This window comes from Erithacus rubecula (assembly GCF_903797595.1).
Source record: "Erithacus rubecula genome assembly, chromosome: 9".
NCBI classification, from domain to species: Eukaryota; Metazoa; Chordata; class Aves; order Passeriformes; family Muscicapidae; genus Erithacus; species Erithacus rubecula.
In genome coordinates this window covers 18,379,009-18,401,152 of record NC_136660.1, presented here as the reverse complement: position 1 = coordinate 18,401,152, position 22,144 = coordinate 18,379,009, and the positions used below count along the sequence as shown (strand labels likewise).

General features: G+C 48.5%; 1 protein-coding gene across 3 annotated transcripts; it reads right to left on the bottom strand.

The window, feature by feature from the left end:
* Positions 1-10,359: 10,359 nt before the first annotated feature.
* TMEM72 (transmembrane protein 72) lies at positions 10,360-17,598 on the bottom strand. 3 transcript variants are annotated; one of them, XM_079312893.1, is made up of 6 exons: positions 17,545-17,598; positions 16,314-16,498; positions 12,407-12,473; positions 11,941-12,012; positions 11,125-11,264; positions 10,360-10,949 (listed from the first exon to the last, which is right to left on the bottom strand). In XM_079312893.1, exons 2-6 carry the CDS (start codon positions 16,381-16,383, stop codon positions 10,489-10,491), a joined length of 810 nt encoding a protein of 269 aa, XP_079169019.1. In that variant the 5' UTR covers positions 16,384-16,498; positions 17,545-17,598; the 3' UTR covers positions 10,360-10,488. The 3 variants fall into 3 exon arrangements, with proteins under 3 accessions (XP_079169019.1, XP_079169018.1, XP_079169017.1); XM_079312892.1 differs by lacking the exon at positions 17,545-17,598 and having other exon boundaries at positions 16,314-16,550; XM_079312891.1 differs by lacking the exons at positions 12,407-12,473; positions 16,314-16,498; positions 17,545-17,598 and having other exon boundaries at positions 11,941-12,349.
* Positions 17,599-22,144: the final 4,546 nt, after the last annotated feature.

Here is a 22,144-nt window from a genome sequence, read left to right as displayed (position 1 = left end):
GAAAGAATCATTACCATTTTGTGTACTGTGAATTCTCACCTGGCATGTTCAGCACCCTGGAGCTCGTTCCAGATTGTGCAGAAGTGAACCACATCTTCACACCAAGTTTAGCAAGGGACATTGAGGAGGGCCATTGGCATGATCTGTGGAAGGATACAGCCTTGCCTTCCCCACTGCAGAGCTGTTAAAACCAGCAGATCTTCCACCTGATGCCTCCCCACATGTGATGCAGCCAGTGGCGCCAGGGAGGGCGAGCAGCACGAGGGGCAGGCAGCTCTGACACGGCTTCTGTCACCACTGGTCTATAATTTTCACTTGGGACTGCACAGAATTACAGCCTTGGACTTTATTTATGAGAAAATTAAATCAAAGCCAGGGCTAGATAATTGCTCACAGCAAACTGACCTCTCTACGTGGTACACCAGCCACCAGTGGGTAAAATCATAAATACAGGGTGTATGTGCACACAGGGTGTGCTCATGCAATCCTCTGCTCACAGTGGCTACTTTTTCTCTCACATGGCAATTCAACTCAGAGGGACTTTTGGGGAAAATGTTTTTTTCAGAATCACAGAATTTCACTAATCTCTCTGCTTTTCCCCTTTTTCTTTAATCCTTGGTCACTGTTACCTGTAGGACACTGGAAAAAGAGAGGAGAGTAGCAAAAGAAGGAGTTACTCAACACAACAGTAATCAGATCCTGGACCCATCAGCAAGAAACAACCAATGGGCACTAGTGCCATTTCAGGTGCTCTTGAGAACCTTGTCTGCCTCTGGGATTTGACTCAGGCTCTGTGTGTAGTCATTTTGGCTGAACCAGTTTCTTGCTCGATCATGTCAGGACTGTGTTTTATCTTAATCTGCTAAAGATTGCTTTATTTACAAAACTATAAGTAAATAATGAGGACTGGATTTTCAGGTAAACTTCACTTTGCTTATGCAAAGCAACAGCCAGATTTTCAGGTGAAAAAAAAAATTCCTTTTGTGATAACTGATGGGTACAAGTTCTTTAAAATCCTGAACATCAGTGATCTGAAAATTTACACTGTATGTAGCTGAACATTACAGGGTAAAAAAAAGGATGAAAGAAGTGGTCATTTATGAGAGGAATTCTAAGCATTTTCCCTTTCCCAGGTGATGCAGACTACTCAGTTCTGTACATTCAAAGCCACAAACAAACTCTCCAGGATCAGCAGGTGCTCCCAGTGTTCAGGATTTTAATTTGTGATGGATGCACCCCTCTGAATAGGAGCTCAGTGTCTGATATCCTCACATGACTCCAGGAGTGGCAATCTTTATGGAAATGCCAACCAACCTTACAATAAAATCTTAGTAAATTCATTAATTTATAACAACATTATAATTTAAATTGTGTTTTTTCATAGTTGTGACAAGCCTAGGAATTATTAGCATGATTGTATCTGGTTTGATATTATCCTTGGACTTCAGAATACTTGATAGATAATCTCACAGATTGTATCCAGTTCTTTGATGTTGTGCAGGTTAGAAGGTTTTGGGTTTTTGTTTATTTGTTTGTTTTTCCTGTTACTGATAGATTTAGTTTTGGTATTTAGTCTGCTGGTGAGGCTACTTTACACCATTATGACTTTTTTCTAGACACGGAATATTTTCTTACCTGCAACAGACTTTGGCTTGCAGAGATTTGTCCACCAGAGTGGGTGTATAACCATGCTGCAAAGGTTGGCTCTGTTAGCATGTGAACCCCAGAGGGTTTGCTGTCTTTGAAACATCAAATGCACCAGCTACCCGGTGTGCACACATGCAGTTCTGTCTGAGAAATCCCAGTCACAAATTCTGATTGTGCACCTAATTGGAGACAATCACCCTGATATTTCCCATCAAAGCAATGTGGATTTACCAAGGTGGGACAAAATGAAATAGCAGGCTTGTATTATGCAATGCACTTTGTCTTGTTTATTAGCAATAGATAGGGTGGTCATTTAAGATGAACCTGCTTTGCTGAATACAATCAGAGCATGGGAAGGTGTGGTATCTCCTGGGTGAGCTCAGGGAAGGCTGGCTAGCTCCAGCTGTGGGGCTACAAGGATGAGCCTTTCCCACACACACCCTGGTGTGCCACGGCTCTCTGTCCATGCACTGCCCTCCCTCTGCACGGGGAGGTGATGCACACTGTCCTGCTGCTCCTGCCACAAAACCACACAGCAATGCTGCAACAGCAGAGGACTGCACACTGTTCAACCCATCTCAGAATTAAAAAGCTGATGGAAAAGTTATACAGGGCAACTAATCATCATGGATCCAAGTTTGGTTATGCTTGCTATATATTTGCATTTTTTGAATCTGCTTTCTGGGCTTTGAAGGGGAAAGAGACACTCCTAATATATGTGGCAATTTCAGTTCCAAATTCAACTATGTGTTGCCATACTTCTGCTCAGGGAGAAGGAAAAAGAAATCTCCATTTGCCCTCTCCTGTTTTTCACACACATCCATTTATGAGTGATTCATCCAGGGCAGAATAAGTTTATAGACTTGTGAACTCAGAGGTCTGTTGAAGTTTCTCATTAATCTTTTGAATAAATCAGATTTAAAACATGATTAACTAGATCAAACGAAATATAAACCACAGTATAGTAAAACAGAAATTCTACTTGGCTTCAGTCCTTCCTAGCAGCTGTTCTGCACAGGTATTGAGCCATGTACACACCTACTCAGCTTTACAAGAAAGCTTTTCATAGATGTCAAACTTTTCCTTAAAAGGATAGAACAAAGACAAAATGCTATTAACAAAATTATCTTTCATCTTAGTAACTACAGCATTAAAGTCATTGTAAAATAGAGAAACGTTTTCAGAAATACAATTTAACTTGAAATTTCTAATTACTGTTAAATGAAAACTCTTTAAAACTTGATTAACAATTACCATTGCTGATTTTCTACTTGAGATTAGTTTTGACTGAATTCCATTCAACTTGTAATTTTGACTGTACTTGCCTGAGATGTAAAATCTTTTTAATAAGAAAAAACACCCATCTGAATGGCTGATCTGAATGCTAGCAACATGTGGATTACAGTCCTATAAAAAAGGTTTAAGACATTGCTCAACTTAATTTTTCTTACACTTTTGTTTTTAATTGTTTTACAGACTTAGCTGGTTGTAGGACAGGTATTTGAATAATTATTTTTTCAATGGAAGTATTGAGTAACAAAGCTCAGTTTGTGCATGGCAGTTCTGTACAGTCCAGAGGGGCTGCATGAGCATTTCACAGGTGACACAAGAGTCTTCACAGCTATAAGCAATTAAAAAGAAAGAAGATAATCTATCCAGAATGGCACACAGGGCATTGATTTGGGGCAGAACCAGCACAGTGATTGCAATAGCATTTCCATGGCAATATCATTCTGTGTGGCATTTTTTACTTTGCCTTGTCTGGAACTTGGTCCCACATGATCTGCCATGGTACCCTGTCTAGATACACAGTATTGATGCAGTAATTCATACCTGTGGCAGAGTTTCAGGACAAGGAGCACTGAAATTAAGAGGTTTGGGGCATTGTTGGTTGTAGCTGTGGAACATAAAGCAAAAAATATTTTGCCATTTTGTGCCAGCTTTTCCATGGCTGAAAGTGCTATGTAAGTGAAGAACAAAAAGACATGGAATTTTGATTTAGAAGGAATCAGCTTGAATACGAAAGTGTTTGTTTCTGTGATTTCCAGCTGGAAGCGAAGAAAACATAAAACAATGAGCTTGATAAAATGATTATAGCAGAAATGTGGTATTTTAGTACTGGATAAGAGCCAGGAAAACTAATGACAAAAGCAGAGCATTTTCTATTTCCAAAACAGTCAGCAAGAATTTGTTTGCAATTTCCTTCTTAGGGCACTTCCATGAGAGATGTTGACAGTAAGATTGTCATATTTTTTACCCTGTCACAACATGGAGTCCCAATGTGGAACATGTAACATGTCTATGCTGGAGAAGACACATTTCTGCAGCTGATTATTTCTTCTGAGCTTGAGGATGCTTGCGTGAGAAACAGATGATGAGATGGAATAAGAATAAATTAGAGATGAATGAGTTCACTTTCCTGCCTGGGCCTGGGTTTTTGAGGGAAAGGTGTTGCTAAAGGGTGCCACTTCCTTCTCAAATCCAATCCACCAAGAACTTCTCAGATCAAGCTTCCTTGCCATGCTGCTGCAAAGTTATATACACAGAAAAGGACTAGGAACAGTTTCCTCAACAGGTACAAAAGTAGAATAAGTAATAAAGAATCCAAAGCAAGTCTTCCCATTTTGAAAGGGAGAAATGGAGTGCTACTACATCAAATTCAAAAGTCCTATTATCATACCAAGTTGCCCCAGAGAATTTTTCTTGAGTGTGGCTTAGAGAGCAGCCAGTGTAGAAGTTTCTTGCTCTCAGTTTTGTGCACAATAAAACCTTTTTGTGTTCTCCTGCTTTCTTGTGCTATTGAAGAAAGTAATGCCATCTAGCAAAAAAACACTACTGAAAAAAAACCAAATTGCTTTTTTTTTATGACACAAACGCTTTAATTTCATTTTTTACATACTTCATCAGCAGGCGTCAAGAATTAGAAGGTAAGGTTTGCCAAAAAGCTGTGGAAAAACAAATAAGTTAACTAGGACAGCTCTATAGTCTCTCTTCTCAAGGCACATTCGCTGTGTCTGCTTCTTTCTTTCCTTCTAGTCACAAACTGGAAGATGTGAGCCCCCTCTACAGTGTTTGAAAGCCTCATCCAAAACTGCAGCTGCAAGCGGGCCCTGCCCCACTGGTCACATGACCCCTGGCACCATGTGGCCCCACCCCAGCCACGTGACCCACCTGCATTGTCACATGGCCCCGCCCCCAGCCACGTGACCCACCTGCATTGTCACATGGCCCCACCCCAGCCACGTGACCCACCTGCATTGTCACATGGCCCTGCCCCAGCCACGTGACCCACCTGCATTGTCACATGGCCCCGCCCCCAGCCATGTGACCCACCTGCATTGCCACATGGCCCTGCCCCAGCCACGTGACCCACCTAGTTCCATGTGGCTCCGCCTACCCAGCCACGTGTCCCTCCTGTGTCACGTGCCCCTGCCCCACTGGCCATGTGACCCCTGCAATGTCCCTTGGTCCCGCCTCCGCAGCCACATGACCCTCAGTGTCACATGGTCCTGACCCCAGCCATGTGACCCCCGGTGTCACCTGGCCCTGCCCCCTGGCCACGTGACCCCGGTGTCACGTGGACCCACCTATCTGGCCACATGACTCCCGCATTGTCAGGTGGCCCTGCCTCCCTGGCCACGTGACTCCCAGTGGTATCACATGACCACTTAGCGTAATGTGGCCCCGCCTCCCCAGCCACGTGATCCTTAGCATCACATGGTCCCACCCTACCGGCCATGTGACCCCACCAGTGTCACCAGTGTCACGTGCCTTTGTCCTGCCAGTCACGTGACCTCCCCAACACCCTGCTCATGTCACTTGGGCCCGCCCTGCTGGCCACGTGGCCCTGCCTCCCAAAATTTCCTGATGTCACCTTGGAGGAGGCATTTGGTGCTTCAATGGCAGCCAGGGTTCCAGGTCGTGGCTGATTTTATCTGGGAGAAATCCCGTGCCATTCGGACTTTCAGCAGGCAGAAGCCCACTCCAGGCTACAGAACATGAAAAGCATCCCGTTTGCATGGGAAACAAAACTCACCCCCCTGTTTCCTGATGTCAGTTTAGGGGAGGTAGTACACAGCTACTCTTACAAAAGAAATTTTGGAGAGGAAGGGGAAGGAAGAAACTGTGCAATCATGTCACAGTGCATATAATTTTGTTTAGTGTGACTCCACCAAGACAATATTTCCTTTTAAATAATGCTCTGGAGGGGAAAAGTTTGGGATGAAGAAGTGGCTAGGCAGAAGGAAGAGATGAGAGTGGAATATGGATTAGTGTTAAGATGCTGTTCCCAACTTCCTCCTAAGCTGTAGGAAGTCCAGGATGTGATGAGGAAGAGCTGCAAATAAACACTACTCTTCCCTTTTTTTTTCCTTTTTTCTGACTCTGGATTCCCTCTTTAATCTGTGATCCAAAGACCTGGGTTGGTTCCTGGTGTTTGCCTAGAGCCTCAAAACAAGATTGAATAATGCTGAGTGAATAATTGCCTAGAATTAGAATCCAAAAGCCACCTCGAACATTCATTTGATATAACCTATGCAGTCATTTCACTAGTGGTATGTCAGCTGATAAATGGTGGCTGGAATTCATATTCCTGCTTTTACATCATGCCAAGGGAGCTCACAGCTCCAAGCTATCGCAGGCAGGTTTGGGATCTAGTTTTGGTTTCTGTAACTTCCCTCACAGCACAAAATGCAGGAAGCCAGCCAAACCAGAAACTGCATTTCTGTCCCAGCTCAGGGGAGAATCTCCCCACTGGGACAGGAGAAAGTGCAGGGCTGCAGAGTGGTAGGGTTGCAGGTGTGTTGGTGAGCAGCATTTGGAATCAAGTGGAGACAGGTCCTCTCCTGCATGTGGATATGACTCAATACAGAATTAGAAGCCACCAATGCCACTGATGCTGATACTGGTGTGTGCTGCTGTGAGTGTTGCAGTTACAGGCTCAAGCAGGGCATTTTTGATTTTCATTACTGACACTGCAGAAATGGAACCCTTTTCTCTTCAAGAGTGCCTTATTTTCCTAACACTGCTGTTTTTGGTAAAACATTAATTCCCATGTTTCAAATATGGAGCAGTGCTCAGAGAAATGGGGGAGCAGAGTCCCTGTGGGATTTAGGGATTAGGAGAGTGACCATCCAAGTCCCTGGTGTGAGGTGGGAGCACTGTGGTGGTGCAGGTGGTGTACCTGTCTCCAGGGCTCTGCAACAACTGCTTGTACATTGGAAGAAGAGAGAAATTGTAAGAGAAGCTTGCAGCAAAATCTGGTTTTCCTGCATATAAAATTTAAAATGGAGTAACTACTTGCAACGTACCAGTTCACTACATTTTGATGGGGGCTGTCAAGTAGCATTGTAGTGTGTTTCCACTTCACATGTAAAGCAGGCAAATTTTTCCTGATGCAGGGGAATCTTTGGAAATTTGGAAGGAAACAATTTCTGCCAGGATTACCTCACAGAGTTTTACCTTACACATGTATTTCTTTTGGATGATTCATCTCATTTCCTTTCAGTATGTGAATCCACAGGAGTTTTTAGCTTTATGCACTCTAACTCAGTGGATTAATCTCAATGGACCAGCCGAGTAATGATTTTTTGCAATGCAGGCAAAAATTACATAGCAGAGTTCATGTAGTGGTGTGTGGACTTACAGCTCAGGCAGCTCATATTGAGATACAGTGCACTCCAAAGTTAATAGCATCAAGTTCTCCCTCTTTTTCTTTCCCTGCAATTACCGTGCATATATGAGAGCTTTTTCTCATACAGACCCCCCACAGCTCTCTACAGCATCTCTGGTGCTTTCAGGAGCCCCTGGGATGGCTCTCACAGCTAGATGTAGGGACTGGGGCCAACAGAGAAGTGCACACTTGAGTGAATAATCTCTGAGGCCTCTGCAAAGTCATCTGACACCCCCTGAGGCTGAACATTTCCTCTGCACTGGGTTTTAAAGAAAGCCTGAGGCTTTGTTTCTTTAAGCAGTTGAGCTGCTCTAACAGCCTGCTGACTCTGAAAGAAGTTCTTTTATCCCCCATTCCCTTCATTTGTGGCTGACCCTCCCTGAACTTATTTGGCTCATTACCCAAGAAGATAGCCACCTGCTTTCTTTTTCCTAATTAATGTTCCTCTGGGCTGACAGGTCTGTGCAGTGATGGAGCTGGAAGGTGGTGAGGAGCAGAGAGGGGGATGTACAAATGGGCTCCTTGGCAGGACAACCTGGGAAGCAGCTCAGGTGCTGTTTGAGGTGCAGCTTGTCTGCCTCTGAAGGAGCAGCACTTTCCCAGCATGGATGCAGGCTCTTGGCAGACTCCAGAGTGAGTCAGCCATGGACTTTAACTGAACAGGTAATTTAATACCTCAGAGAAGACAAGAAGCTTTTTTCCCCAGCCTTAATCTCCTGAACCAGCTAGCTGTGCAGTTGGAGAAGAACCAGGCCAGCACAAAGGAGCATACAGGAAAAGCAACCAGATCCAATGCTGGCTCCATGAAACCTGAAAAAACACCTGTAGCTTCATCCAGTCTTGCTTCTGAAGGGAAACCTACAACTGACTTTTAAAAGATGAAGCTAAAAATTGAAACCTAATTGTGGGGACTCTAATAACTGCAAACATTTTAAGCACTTCCCAGAACAATGAAATTTGCTCCCTACACACTTCAAAGTGCCAAAGGTGCTGTCACCACATTGCTTTGCCCCTTGCCTGCTGGCCCTGCTGCCCCACAGGTACAAATCATGGGGCTGGCTGATCGAGTTGCCTGAAGGATGAAATGTGTGGCAGAGCATCTGTTCCCACCCAGGCTGCCCAGGAGCTTTGTTGAGGGCTAGACAACAGTCCACAGCAATACAGTCTTTCTCTTGTCAGCAGATTGCTCGATATATTGGGAGCAGTGCCTTTTCAATGAAGTTTATCTCCCTGTGTGCAATTAATTATGCAATGTTCAAAGAGGAGCCTTGGATGATGAAAAACGCCGACTTTGCTGATGAAAGTGGCTCTAATAGCAGAGCAGATGTGTGGTCAAGCTGGGGAGCCAGCTCTGCCTTTTTGGGCAGAGTAGGCCAGGGTATCCTGTTAGCATGGCTGGGTTGGCACCTTGGTTGGTGCAGCCATGTTTGTCACCAACTTTAGAGGAAAATAGCTTAATTTTTTTATCTCCTAAAGTGATGAATACACCAGGTAGAGGGTGAAGCTGTGGTTGGATCCTGGGCTTGCTGCTATCAGTTGTGCAATGTTAACTGGATGCAATTTTCTGAAGATGTTTTTACAGGTGTAAATCCACCCTAAAGGTTCACATGTACGTGACTCTTCCCCAGCACACCATGACAGGGTGGAAGGTTAATTTCTGAAGCCAGAAACAGGAGGTCTCTAATCCATGTATCATGTTTAGAGCAGATTGATACCAGCTACTGTTTTAAATGTTGGTGATGCAACAAAAAGTTTTTTGTCTGTGTTTCGTAGAACTGACAATGTGTGTAACCCTTCATAAACTGCTCTTGTCAACAGTTTCATTATTAAAATATTGCAGTCAAATATTGTGAGTCAGTATTTCCTCTTCTTACTCATCCATATCACAAATTAGAAGTCCCTTAAAAAGAGTTTATTAAAAAGTTGCACTGGTTTCTTGATTGCCTTCTGATTACACTTTGACCTACACTGCTTTCCTAAACGGACATGATGATTGCCCCTTGGAGAGCTGAGATCTTAAATAGAAGAAATAAAGTATTTACAAGAAAAACAGCCAGCTAACTGGCTTCTACCTCATAAATAGCTTAGCAGACCCCAGGAACCTTCTCTAATTACCATCACTTCTCCCCAGTGCTGTGTGTCTGGGCTCAGAGCAGTTACAGCTTTTCAGCCCAACATCAGTGACAGTGTGGCTTCTTGTCCCATGTCCAAGGGAACCCAGCCACCTGAGCTCTTCCCACATGTCCTCAGGTGGGAGCTGAATAGGAAGAAAATGCTTGATTACTACTGGTCCTCAAAAGGCAGAAGTTATGCCAGGATTAAGACAGAGTTAAGGGGTTCAGGGAAGAGCTGGCATGGAAGAAACTGGTGGGACAGTATGGTAATTTTATTATTGCCTTTGCCCTCTGGGGGCCATAATGACACACACTGGAGTTACACACAGTCTGCTGTGCCAGTGTGGTGCTGAACCTCAGGACCTGGGCCGCCATATCATCCCAAAGTTCTAATTCAAGGGGGCTGTCCAAGTAGGGGACACCCAGAAGGCCTCTGCTCCTGCTTAGGTGTCCCCAAGGCCAGGGATGATTTCCCTGCTGGGCTCAGAGGATGCCTGGGGAGGTCCTAAGCAGGTGCTAATGCCAAGGGTGCTCTTGTGTTCTTGTTTCCAGCCCACCTGCAGAGTGCACCCACAGTGCAGCCCCCCTGCATGTGTCGGGCTGCTGCAGGTGCTGTGAGGGAGCCTGCAGGCTGCAGTGCCCTGTGCAGAATGCAGCCCAGCCCTGAATCTGCAGTGAGCACTGGGGCCAGAGGGACAGAGTGCCCCAGCAGGGGCTGCTCCAGGGCACGGAGCTGTCCCCTCCTGCTGCTGCCAAGGGGGGCACAGCATGGCTGAGGCGCCGGGCAGGAGCAGTGCAGTGTGTGCAGTGCTGAGCAGGGCTGAGGCTGTGGGACAGACACCTCGCTGTGCTGCCTGAACCTGGCTGAGCACCGCCTGTCCCCGGCCTGCCACAGCGCGTGGGGCCAGGCAGTGCAGGCAGCCCTGAAGAGGGGGCGGCACAGCTGTCACCCCAAAAGCACGGGAGGAAAAAAGGGCCACCTCCTGGGGCCCTTTGGCTGCTGGAGCTCCTGTTGCAGGGGAGCAGGTCTGTCCTGTCCTCGTTCCTGCTGAGGGCTCAGAAGAGGCCGGCAGAGCTGAGAGGGGCGATGATGATGGGGGCGTCAGGTGGGGTGAGGATGGGCGTTGTGTCCGACGTGCTCTCCTCAGCCTCACTCTCCACATCCTCCGAGTTCTCGCTGACAGAGGGGATGATCTGCACCACCTTCTCCTGAAAGTGCACTTGCTTGCGAGGGGCTGGCAGGGCTGCTGGCTGGGCAGCAGTTTCTGGGGCTGAGCTCCTGTCCTTGCTGCCCTTCAGGATGCTCTTCATGTGGCCCAGCAGTGAGCGGTGCTGCTCCCTCTGGGCCCCGTGGAAGGTGTAGGTCTGCTCGGTGTCCCCAATGATGCTTGGGGCTGCCTCGGTGGCTGAAGGGTCCACGTACTGACCTGCCTGGGGATGCGTCTCTTTGTGCCCTGGGCTCTTCCTCCTCTTGCTCAGTAGGAAGTAGGCCAGGGCAGTGAGCACCAGCATGGACCCTGGGGACAAGACTATGTTGGCTGAGGGCTCTGGCAGGTGGGAACACCTTGCCAAGCAGCACTTGGTCTGGCTAGCCCGGTGCCATGGCCACCAGCTCACCTCCCTGCATATCCCCACCCCTTGACAGACCATGCTCCACTTCCATCTGCACTATTCCCAGCCCAAGCTTCTCACCAGGGATGGTGACATGCCAGATGAGGACGGGATGCAGGAAGCAAGCCACTGAGAGCAACGTGTACCCCAGGAATTTCTGGAAGCTCCCTGGGCGTCTGGCTCGCTTCCAGCAGGCCTGTGCCAGGAATTCAGGCTTGTGACTGGGGAGAGAAAGAGAGGTCCTTGTGGGATGAGGCACCAACCATATGCCAAGAAGATTTGGTCCTAACCATGACCCATCTAGATGTGCAATCCTCACTGGTTTGTCAGGAGATGGGTGTGGTTTCAGGGAAGGTAAGCAAAGCCTGAACATCTCCTGTTGGGAGAAGAGCATTTGCCAGAGGCCAGCATCTCCCTAATCAAGTGCCTATTGTTTGGAGAAAGGTGTTGTCTCTAAGCTGTGAGGACTTTTGAGTTTATGCTAGAAGACAGCAGCAGTGCTCAGCCTCTGAAAAGGATATAACGATTGCCTACATTTTAACTTTAATTTCTGTGCTGTCTCTAGAGGGAGCTGAAGCTCACCCTGGGGATCTGGTTCTTTTTTCAACCCTGGTACCTTGTGCCTACACAGTGTGTTAGCAGATGCTGAAGACCAGGGTTTGTTGTGCTGATGCTCAGGAAATTAAGGCACAAGCCTGGGTTAAAACACAGGTTTAAATGGCTGTGCATGTGGACCCATTTACCTCCCCCCTGTCTGAGTGCACTTGCCTTGGCATTAGGGGCAGGACCTTTGGTGTGGCACTTGCAGCTCCCCCAGATCTGGTGTTGCCTGTAAGGGGCAAGGTCCCTTTGGAAGGTCCCACCATGGCTGGAGAGTAGTGGGCAGGGTCTACTCACGTGAAGCACATCTCCAGGAGCAAACTGATAAAGAAGAAGCCTTCACAGACAGTAACTGCAGCCCCTGAAAAACTGAAAAGTGAGCTGTCAGGGGAGCAGGGCTGTGTTTGAGTATGTTCACCAGGCAGGCAGAAAGGGCACAGGGGGCCAGAATTTACTATCCAGTTCTCAACACAGTCTCTGTGCTGGGGTCTGAACACTCTCTGCTCATCTGGTTTGTGGAGAAAAACCTCACAGCCCTTCTGCCCCTGGGAAGCCAACCTGCAACCAGTGTCACCCCTGGCCTGCCTGAGTAGATGCAGTAGCATCTCTTTTTCGAACAGAAATAGCTTATTTTTCTGAAACCTCAATATGGAGATCTGAAATACCCAAAGCCTTGGACACTGTTTAGTCTGGCGCTACATATGATGGAGGGATTCACCTTATTACTCCTGCCAGCTTTGATTTCAAGGACAAAAATACTCACAGCAGATAGAAGGCCAGGCTTTTGAACTGTCCTTGCTGCAGAGTTTCTACGCCCACACCGATCAGCACTAGAAAGAGAAGGCAGGAAAGATGCTGATTACAGGGTTCATTCCCAGTTCCCTAAGATAATTCCCAGCTCTCAGGATAGATGTCCCCTTTTCCCTAGGGGCTAGCAAGGCAGCTGCTCCCATGCAGGGAGCATGTTAGGACTGCCAGCACCAGTGATTCATGCTGACTCACCAGCTCAGAGGAGTCAGAGCTGAGTGCTGCCCTTGACATACAGCCCTCAAACCCATCCCAGCTGCACCCCTATTATGGCAGCCTTGCCATTGTGTGGGCTGGGGAAAGGTGCTCTGGGAATACCAGCTGGGGGACTTGAGCAGCAGTGTCCTGTGACTGTCCCACCCTCTGCCATACTGGCACCTCTCAGCTGCCACAGGGCCCACTGCCCACTGCCCCTTCCTTCTCTGCCCAGGTCCCCCCAGTGCCTGCCAGCCCCATTCCCTTGCCCTCCCTGCTTGCCCAGGCCTGCTGCACCCAAAACAGGGCTGCAGAGCAGAGGAACTGTGCCAGAGCCCTTCATGAAGGGCTGTAGCCATAGCATCAGGATCTTTTGCTAGCCAAACAGAAAAACATATAATGGGAGCAGGCAGATTAGAAAAAGGGAATGAACATTCTCTCAGTGCCTCTGCCAGTACAGAACACCAGGGAGTCAGTTTTAGGGGGATTAAGAGTATTAGCAAGGCTAAAATCTTTGATGGATTGGTCAATAGCTTAGGGGATGGAAAATTTCCTTCAACATCCTTCAGGTCTCCCTTCAAGATTATTTCTAAAATGGAGCAGATATGTAATGCCTCACACCAGCTGCAGCATGCTGGTCAGTACGTGGCAGGTCACAGGGCACAAGTGTCAGCAGTGTGGAGCTGAATGAAGCCCAGGTTCCATAGCCAGAGCATTGCCTTGGCCAGTCTCCTGTCTGCACCTGATGTCTCCATCTCTCACAGAGCAGTGCCCACCCATCCTCTGGTGCTCAGGGAGTTCACCACTGGTCCTGCTCCATGCACACTGGCCACGGTTTGAGGTGCAGGTTGGATCTATTTCTCTGAGCAGTGCTTTGCTCCATCTAGAGAAGGGTACCAGGATCCCAAAGGACACAGATTGGGGTCCATCGAGACTGCATTGTAGGTCAATGCCAAGGGTCAGCTTTCCCACCTGGGCTGAAAGAAATCCCTCTGTGTTTTCCCTGTGTCTCCTGCAGCTGCTGGCTCCTCTCAGCCAAGAGAACACATGGGGCCCATGTGCTACCCTTCCACACTGCCTTTCCAGCCCTAAGCAGAGAACAGGGCAGGCAGTCTCATCAGAGGGCTGTGAAGCTACAGGACCTGTGTAATCCCACATGCAAAGTATTGTCTTTTGCTATCTTGTGACTGAGGACCATTCTTTATAATCTTCCCTACAAATGTGGAGTTCATTCATTCTCATTCATTCTCATTCATTCATTTATTCATTCATTCATTCTCTGTGGATGAATGCAGAATTCTACAGCTTGGCTGTTAGCTCAAGCCTCTGCTCTGGATGGGGAGATTTCCTCCTTTTGCACAGCTCCTGCTTTATCCACAAAGCTGTTTGGATGAAGAATCTGCAAGAAGAAAAGAGCTGTTTCGAGGTGTTTGTTTGGACTAGTCACTGCCTTGATTTGGATCTTGTCCAAACCATGTGGCTAAAGGCACATGATTAGGAATTAAATGGTTGAAAGCATGAGAATTAAGAAATAAGTAGGAACTCTTTCCTAGATGCAAAACACACAAGGCCTAGAATCTCTGAGCTAGAGATGCTGCAAACACAGCAGCAAATCACAGGGCTGTTTGACAACTCTGCTTACTTGCCATAGGACAAGTTAGCCATTTTCTGATACAAAGGAGGCCCTGTAGCCTCACCATTGCAGAGAGCCATTACACTCCAAGCTCCTGGGGGAAGGGGAGGTTTATATTATGTGGGTAACTTGTATTTACTAGCAGCATAAGGAGCTGGCCAGGCCTTCTCAGAATCAATTAGTGAGGCTGATGCACTCTCCATTTCATAGATTTTTTTCAAACAAATCCCATGGGAATTTCTTCTGCATGGTTTCCATTTCATTCAAAAGCCTCACACACCTCATCAGGCACTAAACACTGCATCAAGCTGATTTCTTACTCTATTGAAACACACAGAGGAATAAAACACAGGCCCATCCCATTCTTCATGGCCCTTTTGGGAAAGTCAGATGATACTGGGAATGCATCAGAGCTATGGAAAAGCACAACAAGTTGCAGTGCAGCTCTCTATGCCCTGTGATGCTAAGCAGACAGATAACTTCAGTGCTCATTAAAAAAAAATAGAAGAAAGGTGTGCAGATGCTGCAAAATGGTGAAAACATGTAGGAGAGAAAGATGATATTCCACTAACACATTTCTACATTGGAAACTATTTTCAATTTTGTTGTTTATCTTTAGTTTTCTCATGGCGACAAGTTCATATTTTCTCCCATGAAGATCTCTATGAGTTTCCTTGGAGTTTTAAGTGAGAATATGACCAGTGTGAGTCTCATGGAGGCCCAAAAGGATGGGGATGAAGAAATGAAGAGATCTGCATTTTCTGATAAAAGCTGTGTCCCATCTCCACTCTTGCAGTATCATCATGACATGGACTTATCTACTGAGAGTTAGTGCAAACTCAGAGACTCAGATCTCTGCCTGTTATCAGTATCAGTCCTTTAAAGCACATTCCAGAGCCTCCATCACCCCAGCTGTGTCCTTGGGAACCTGTGCACACTTCAGCTGACCTGTATGCTTTCCACTTTGCCCCTGGTTTGAGCAAAGTGTCTCTTCATGACTGTCTGCAGCTGATAAAGGAAATACAAAGGTAGGAGGGCCTGCTGTGACTTACTCTTCAGTGTCTGACTCTGAAATCCCTGGGGCTCTGAAACAGGAACCACAGGTACCACCTCAAGTCACCTCTCACCAGGGACCTCTGGGTCATCCCTCCAGCCTTTAGACAAATCAGACCCTTTGATTTCTGCTTTACTCATGGGGAAGCTGAGGCAGAGTGCTGCCTGTCCTGTCCTATAACAACTAGTCAGCAGCAGTGCCAGTGTCAACCCCTGAGCCCTCTTCTTTAGCTGATTCCCCAAGTCCCATCTGGAGATGCTCCATGTGAGACAGTGCTCCATCTTCATGAGTGAGACACTGTATCTGACACCTGCTCAAAACACCTGCCTTTCACCTGAGACCAAGCACTTGGGTGTGTCACCAAACCCAGAGCACCCCTGGCAGCGGGTGAGAGGACCAACTCAGCAGGGAGCAGGTGGGTGAATTGATGGAGTTTGTACTGCAGCTATAACCTGAATTGCTATGAGCTGCTCCCAAACAGGCAGAGCAGTATTTTCGTAGTAACTGTGACACAATGGTTGGGACAGAACCTCTCCACCCTGCCTGGCACAAGACATCTCACTGTGCACACTACAAGGAGCTCCTCCTTCATCTTTGCATCCCACGGTGTAGCCCAGCAGTTTTGCACAGCCATGAGTCTTTTGCTTTTCAGTCTCATTCACATCTTGCCTATGCCTATGTCTGTTTTAGAATAGTTTAATTTTCTTTTTGTGTGTGTGTGTATGTGTGCTTTAGCTTGCCCTCTGAATATTGGCACTGTCTTTCTGATGTCTCACTGTGCCTCCCACGGCATTTGGAAAGAGGCTGGCCAGGCAGCCAGCACTCTCCCGCCCTGGGTCCCCGAGCAAAAGTGAACAAGTTTCCTTGTCCCCCTCTTAGGATGGGGCCCTGCTGCACCGGCCAAAGGCAGGGAGGCAGCCTGGAGGTCCCGGCACCCACTCTGCACCTTTTATTCCCAAAGACAAAGAGAATTGCTCTTACCTGCTGCGGTGGAGATGCCCAGCAATCGGCAGGTGTACTCCAGGGCACTCCAGAACGCCTGGTGCTGCATGCTGGAGATGAAGGTACAGCCAGGCACAAACTCCTCTCCAGAGCCCCCGCCTCAGGCGTAGCCCAGCAGCTCCACAAGCAGGCAGAGCCTCTGTGTCCTGCACCGAGTGACCTTCCTGCAGGGAAGGGCAGCGCTGCAGGACTGGCCCCCTCCACAGGGCTCCCGGGGGAGGGTGGTGGGCAGTGAGTGCCACCCCAGGGAGCCGGCCAGCGCTGCTCTCTGCTGCCGTGGGGCTGTGGAGACCCAGCCTCCTGCTGCTGCTGCTGCTGCTGCCTGCGGCCCGGGGTGATTAATGATTGCTGGGGCAGGGGTGCGGCTTTGGGAGCGTTTGTACCCCGAGTGCACGGCCTTCCCTGCTCCTGAGGTGCAGGCTCTGGAAGCCCAAGCTGATTAAACGAATGTGAAGTCATTAGTGCTGTGCAGCTCCCGGCAGGTTAACCATTTGTGAGGATGGCGATGTTTGCTCCTGGCAGGAGAGCAGCACGTTTCTGGCAAGTCACAAGGGGCACGCCAGGCCCACTGCCCACTGCAGCTGAGCCCCGGCCATGGCTGCTGCTCCCAGCCAGGTTCCAACCAGCACGGCTTGGGAAGGCTCTGTGCTGATGTGCAGCCACAGGAGCAAGATCCAACGTGTTCACAGGGGTCCCACAGACCTGGGACAGCCACTGCAAGGGAGATCTCATTCTCTTCTTTTGGGAACCCCAGTGAAATGTGTTTTTTTATTGCAGCTACCAGAGCCATTTGAGCATCGCCAGGCTCTCACAAGTGTTATAACACATGGAATGAGCTGCACACACACTTTGCCTTGGATTTGGTGGACAGCCTGGGGGTCCTTGGCTTGTCCGTGCACTACACAGTGCCTCAGGAGAGGGGCAGCCCCACATATGTCTGAAGGACAAGACAAGAAAACAGTGGCTGTTCTGGATCCCAGCCCCACATTCCTTTCTGCTTGAACAGGGTGCATCTCGCTGGAGGTCACTGCCAATCCCCACCTGCTGCCATCCAGGGAAGAGGTGGTGTGGGCAGAAGCATGGCAGTCCTGGCATGACAGTCCTGGCATGGCAGTGCCAGCAGCAGGGTCATATGAGCACAGCACATCCCAGTGGGCAGCACAGAGCTGTGGTGCCTGCAGGGCTGTGGTTCACAGGTCACAGAGCTCACCTTGTGCTGCAGCTGGTGTCTGGAGAGTCACTGCAGCCCCTGCATCCTGTGCTGGGTGGGAAGCTGCTGGGGCAAGACACTGGGTGAATCATGTTCAACTCATACACAGACAGCCCTGCATGGAGGAACAACCAGCTGAACCTGTCCTCCTGTGATCCCTTCTCACCTTCCTGACATCCCAAAGCTGAGCCTGGTCAGTATGTGTTGTACTGACTTGTCCTGGGAGTAGAGGTGACTTGTGCCAAGGACGCAGTGACAGCTTCCCTTCCATGTGTTCTTGGTCTGTATTTCAAACTGGTATTTTCCCAGGGCAGCCAAATGCCTGAGCTTATGAAATGGGCTCATGGTTGCTGTAAATAACTGCTGATACTGGTTTTTTGAATATTCACGAGGTTGTGAGTGGCAGAGATTTTGCAGCAGGACATCCTGACAAGGTTTGGGCACAGTGTACATTTCCCATGTAAAAAATGGAAAGGCCCACAAGAGAAGGGTTTCCAGAGCATCCTGAGGGGCAATGCTGAATGGTGCAAACCCAACTTGTGCCTCTGCATTTTGGCACTGTCACACTTCGGGTGTTCCCATTTCCTCTTGTCCTCCTGCACCACCTTGGGAGTCTGATGGAGCTACCTGTTTTTCCACAACTGGTGACTCAGTGGTGAGCCTTGCTTTTCAAGAGAATGGAAATCAGAGGCAGCCAGCAGGGAAGATCACATGAAGGCTGGACAAAAGCCCAGCTGGGGTACCTGCTGCCCTGCCTGCTATGGCTGGGCATTGCCTGGGTGATCCCCAGTGCTTTGCTGCAGGCTCCAGGAGCACCCTCTGCCTCCAGTTATCACCAAAATGGTTTAAAGGCCCTGGAGTTTACAGAATACAGATTCACAGAATGTTCTGAGTTGGAAGGGATCCACAAGGGTCATTGAGTCCAGCTCTTAAGTAAATGGCCCCATGTGTGGACTGAGCCCACAGTTTTGGTGTTATTAGCACCATGCTCTAACCAGTTGAGCAAATCAGGGATTCCTGGGATATACAGGTTGTACAAGTTCTTTCAGGTTGTGCAGCCTGAATGTCTTTTTTCCTTGCTGTCATGTTTGTTTTTTAACACTGAATTCAAAGTGTGTCTTTACAAATATGAAAAGTAGAAAAGTAATTTAAAAGCAAATAGAGGAAAGGACGACTTAAGAGTTGTTCAGAATGACTTAGAGCCATGAGCTTTGGCTTGAAGAGATGCAGAAAACAGTGCAGCCCTGAACTATGACCACCCACCCTTCAGCAGCACCCAGCACTGCTCAAGGCAGCAAGATGCTGCCCCCTCCCAAAAGGGGGCTCCCCTTAGCCAACATGGTTAGTGCAGCACACTGGGCTCTTACTCTGCCACTCTTATTAAACTTCACTGAGCTCTCACCCAGAAAGTAAATTACTTTGTCTAAGTGCCCTTGACAGCAATGTTTCCTTTCTGGAAAGCAACATGCCCCAGGGTTTTAAATAAATGTAAATGTATGGGTGCCAGTGGTGGTGGTCATGGAGGAACAGAATTTATTTGGAAAAGGCAGATTAATACATTAACAATTTAAACCTTCCATCTCCTCCCCATGTTCCTTTGGCTGCCCAGCCTCCATCCTCTGAGTGGGCCTATATTGGCCTTCCTAAGGGTTCTTGTCCCCCTTGTGGGCAGATCCTTAGCCTGGGGCAGCACCCAGCCTTCACTGGCTCTTCCTGAGTGCACTAGGTGATTCTCTCACTCCAGTGCCCAGCAGGGTAGCATGGACAGAACTGGTATCCTCAGACTTCATTTGTATCAACACACATTTAGCAGCTCCTTCCTGCCATTTAGGATTTTTTTGGCTAGTGCTCCTACAAAGCAACCTCGCATTAACTTGACTTTTCTTGGTAGAAGGGTCCCTTCTCCTTTTGCCTCTGTTCAAGTGAGGAGATGATACCCTTAGTGAAGGTGTGTTTTAGTGAGGTTTCAGGAATAAGTTTATGCAGTCAGGAGAGGAATGGCAACTTATGAGCTTAGAGGGGTTTAATAGCCTGTAACCAACATTGCAAAACCTATGCAGCAGCACAGGCTGTTCTGGGACGTGTAACAGCAGTGGTCCCCACAGCACATTAAGCCACTACTCTTGCACAGGGGGTTACCATTTGCACTTTGGCTGACAGCCAGGATTCACATTTCCAGTCTGCTTCCCATGATGTATGGGTTGATTTGAGAGGATATTTTCTCGGGATTATGATTTCATGATGGTGTTAGTCTCTGTCTTCATCTCTCCCTACTCACACTTTGCCCAGGTCAGTTTTGCATTGGCGCGACCACTGTGGCCATTTTTCTGTGACCAAGTCCACTGGATTGGCTGCCCCAGTAGGGGAACAGCACACTCACCTCCTGTTTGCCTCTGCAAAATGGTGATGCTGCAAGAGTGCTGCAGGTAGTGGAGATCCTATCCTGGGGCATAGGGTACCACAAACCGTGCTCTGGAAGAAACCTGCGGGAACATGCTTAACCTAGTTTTTAACCAAAGTATAAAAATAGTTCCTAAACTGCCTTGGACAATATTCTGGAAATCTGTTTCTGATATCCCTCTCCTCTCCTCTCCTCTCCTCTCCTCTCCTCTCCTCTCCTCTCCTCTCCTCTCCTCTCCTCTCCTCTCCTCTCCTCTCCTCTCCTCTCCTCTCCTCTCCTCTCCTCTCCTCTCCTCTCCTCTCCTCTCCTCTCCTCTCCTCTCCTCTCCTCTCCTCTCCTCTCCTCTCCTCTCCGGCAGCCTTGCTCACCAGCCTTGGTGCCCTTTCTGAGCAGCAGCAGCTGAGGTGCTCCCAGCTGAGTGTCCAGCTAAGACAGACTGACACCAATGCCCTCCCTTGTCCACCAGAGGACAGGGAGCCAGCAAGCAGCTGCCCAGAGCCTTTGCAGTGCTGCCAGGTGTTGTCCCCCTCTGCCCTCCTTCCACAGGTCACCGGCCATGGAGAGGAAATGGGCTGTCACAAGAGCAGGTAGTGGCACACAGACCCAGTCAATCAGAAGCACCAATGAACTGCAGCTGTGGGTTTACTGGGTACAAATATCTCCTTGCAGTCAGCAAGAGTTTCACTCTGCCTTGTATCCCCAGAGGTCCACTGCTTTCCAAAGCAGTCTGAATGTACTGACAGCATCCTGAGGTGAGCTTGGCAGACCCCCTCCAGTCCTGAGCCAGGGAAAAACACAGCAGAGGGCTGCCTGGAGTCACATAAGCAGCAGAATTAAAGAGAAAATCTGAAGTGTGCCGCCTCTTCCTTTGCTCCGAGAGGAGACTGTGCCCTCTGCAGTCTCCAGAGCCGGGGCAGCCGTGCTGGGGATGCCCGGCAGGGGACAGCAGGAGCCCAGCCCTGCACAGGCTGCTCCCCGGGCCAGGCAGGCTGCAGCCAGCCCCCTGCCAGCTCAGGGTATCCCGGCGCCTGCCCAGGCTGTGTCTTGTGCCTGGCGATGGCTGGGGGCTGAGCTCCCATCCAGTGTTAATGAAACTCACACTGGTGTGGGATGATGTGGGGGTGATGCCGGGGAAGGGGGCTGAGGTTGATACCTCCATGGTAAAGGCAGTCTGAAGCAGAAATTGGATAAGTACAAACACATCTGATGCGCTTGTGGGGATCTCACAGACCCCTACAGCAGCTCTATCACTGACTTGCTGGTGATTCCTGCTTTCCCTGTGATACCTGCAAGCCTCCTCACCCCAGCCCCTCGCTCAGGAAAGCGACCTCCCAGCATGTCAGCATGAACTTCCCTTCTCTTATTTGTCACCTGTTTGACACCAACCTTAGAGGCTTTCCAAAATGTGGATTGATACCAGTTCCCTGTGGCAGCAGGTGTGAGGGGCTCCTGGCTGGCCATCCCCCAGGGGTGGGGCACAACTCTGTACAGCTGGGATCAATCCCCATCCCAGTACTGCTCTGCTCTCCAAGGGGCTGGCTGAGCAATGTGTGCTGAGCTTGTGACATTTTACACAGAATTTGGCAGAGAGATGTGTGATCGGGATGTATGCACACATAGGCAAGTGTATGTATATGTGTGTTGAAAACCCATGTGTTTTTCTTAAACTAAGCTGTAATAACAAGAACTATCAAAATTACATTTATTTATTATGCATTTGATCTCCAGTTCCACAGCAGGGCTCCCAGAGCTTGGTGTCCAGCTCCCAGAACCATGTGATTGTGCAAGGCTCTCCATGAAAACACATTTCTAGCTCAAAAAACTGCAGAGAAAAACTGCAGAAACTGACTCAAAATCCAGAGGAAAGAAAACTCCCAAGTTAAATCTTTGCTTCTTGTTACTAATAGTATTATTTCTAATTGTGTGATTGAAATGCATGATCTTTGGGGGATTACAGTCAAAGCTAAACAAGGAATGTCACAGGGATCTAGGGAGAGGGGACATCAGGAGAGCTGAGATTAAGGTCAAGGCAATAATTCCAAATCTAAGCCCCAAGGCAAGAAATACCTTCGATTTCAGCACTTCTCAGCTGCCTGTGAACTTCCTTTGCTGGCAGCAGTGTGAGTGGTTAGGAGGACTGAGGCAGGAGTGGGGCTGGGAGCTGCAAAATACCATAAAGGCAGATAGGGATAGGGCTGC

Coding starts and splice junctions, on each gene's coding strand:
- TMEM72 (XM_079312891.1), bottom strand. CDS start 12,248: ATGCTACTGCATCTACTCAGGCAGGCCAGGGGTGACACTGGTTGCAGG. Junction 11,265..11,940: donor CTCCTGGAGATGTGCTTCAC/GTGAGTAGACCC, acceptor TTCTCTCCCCAG/TCACAAGCCTGAATTCCTGG. Junction 10,950..11,124: donor CTGGCATGTCACCATCCCTG/GTGAGAAGCTTG, acceptor TCTTGTCCCCAG/GGTCCATGCTGGTGCTCACT.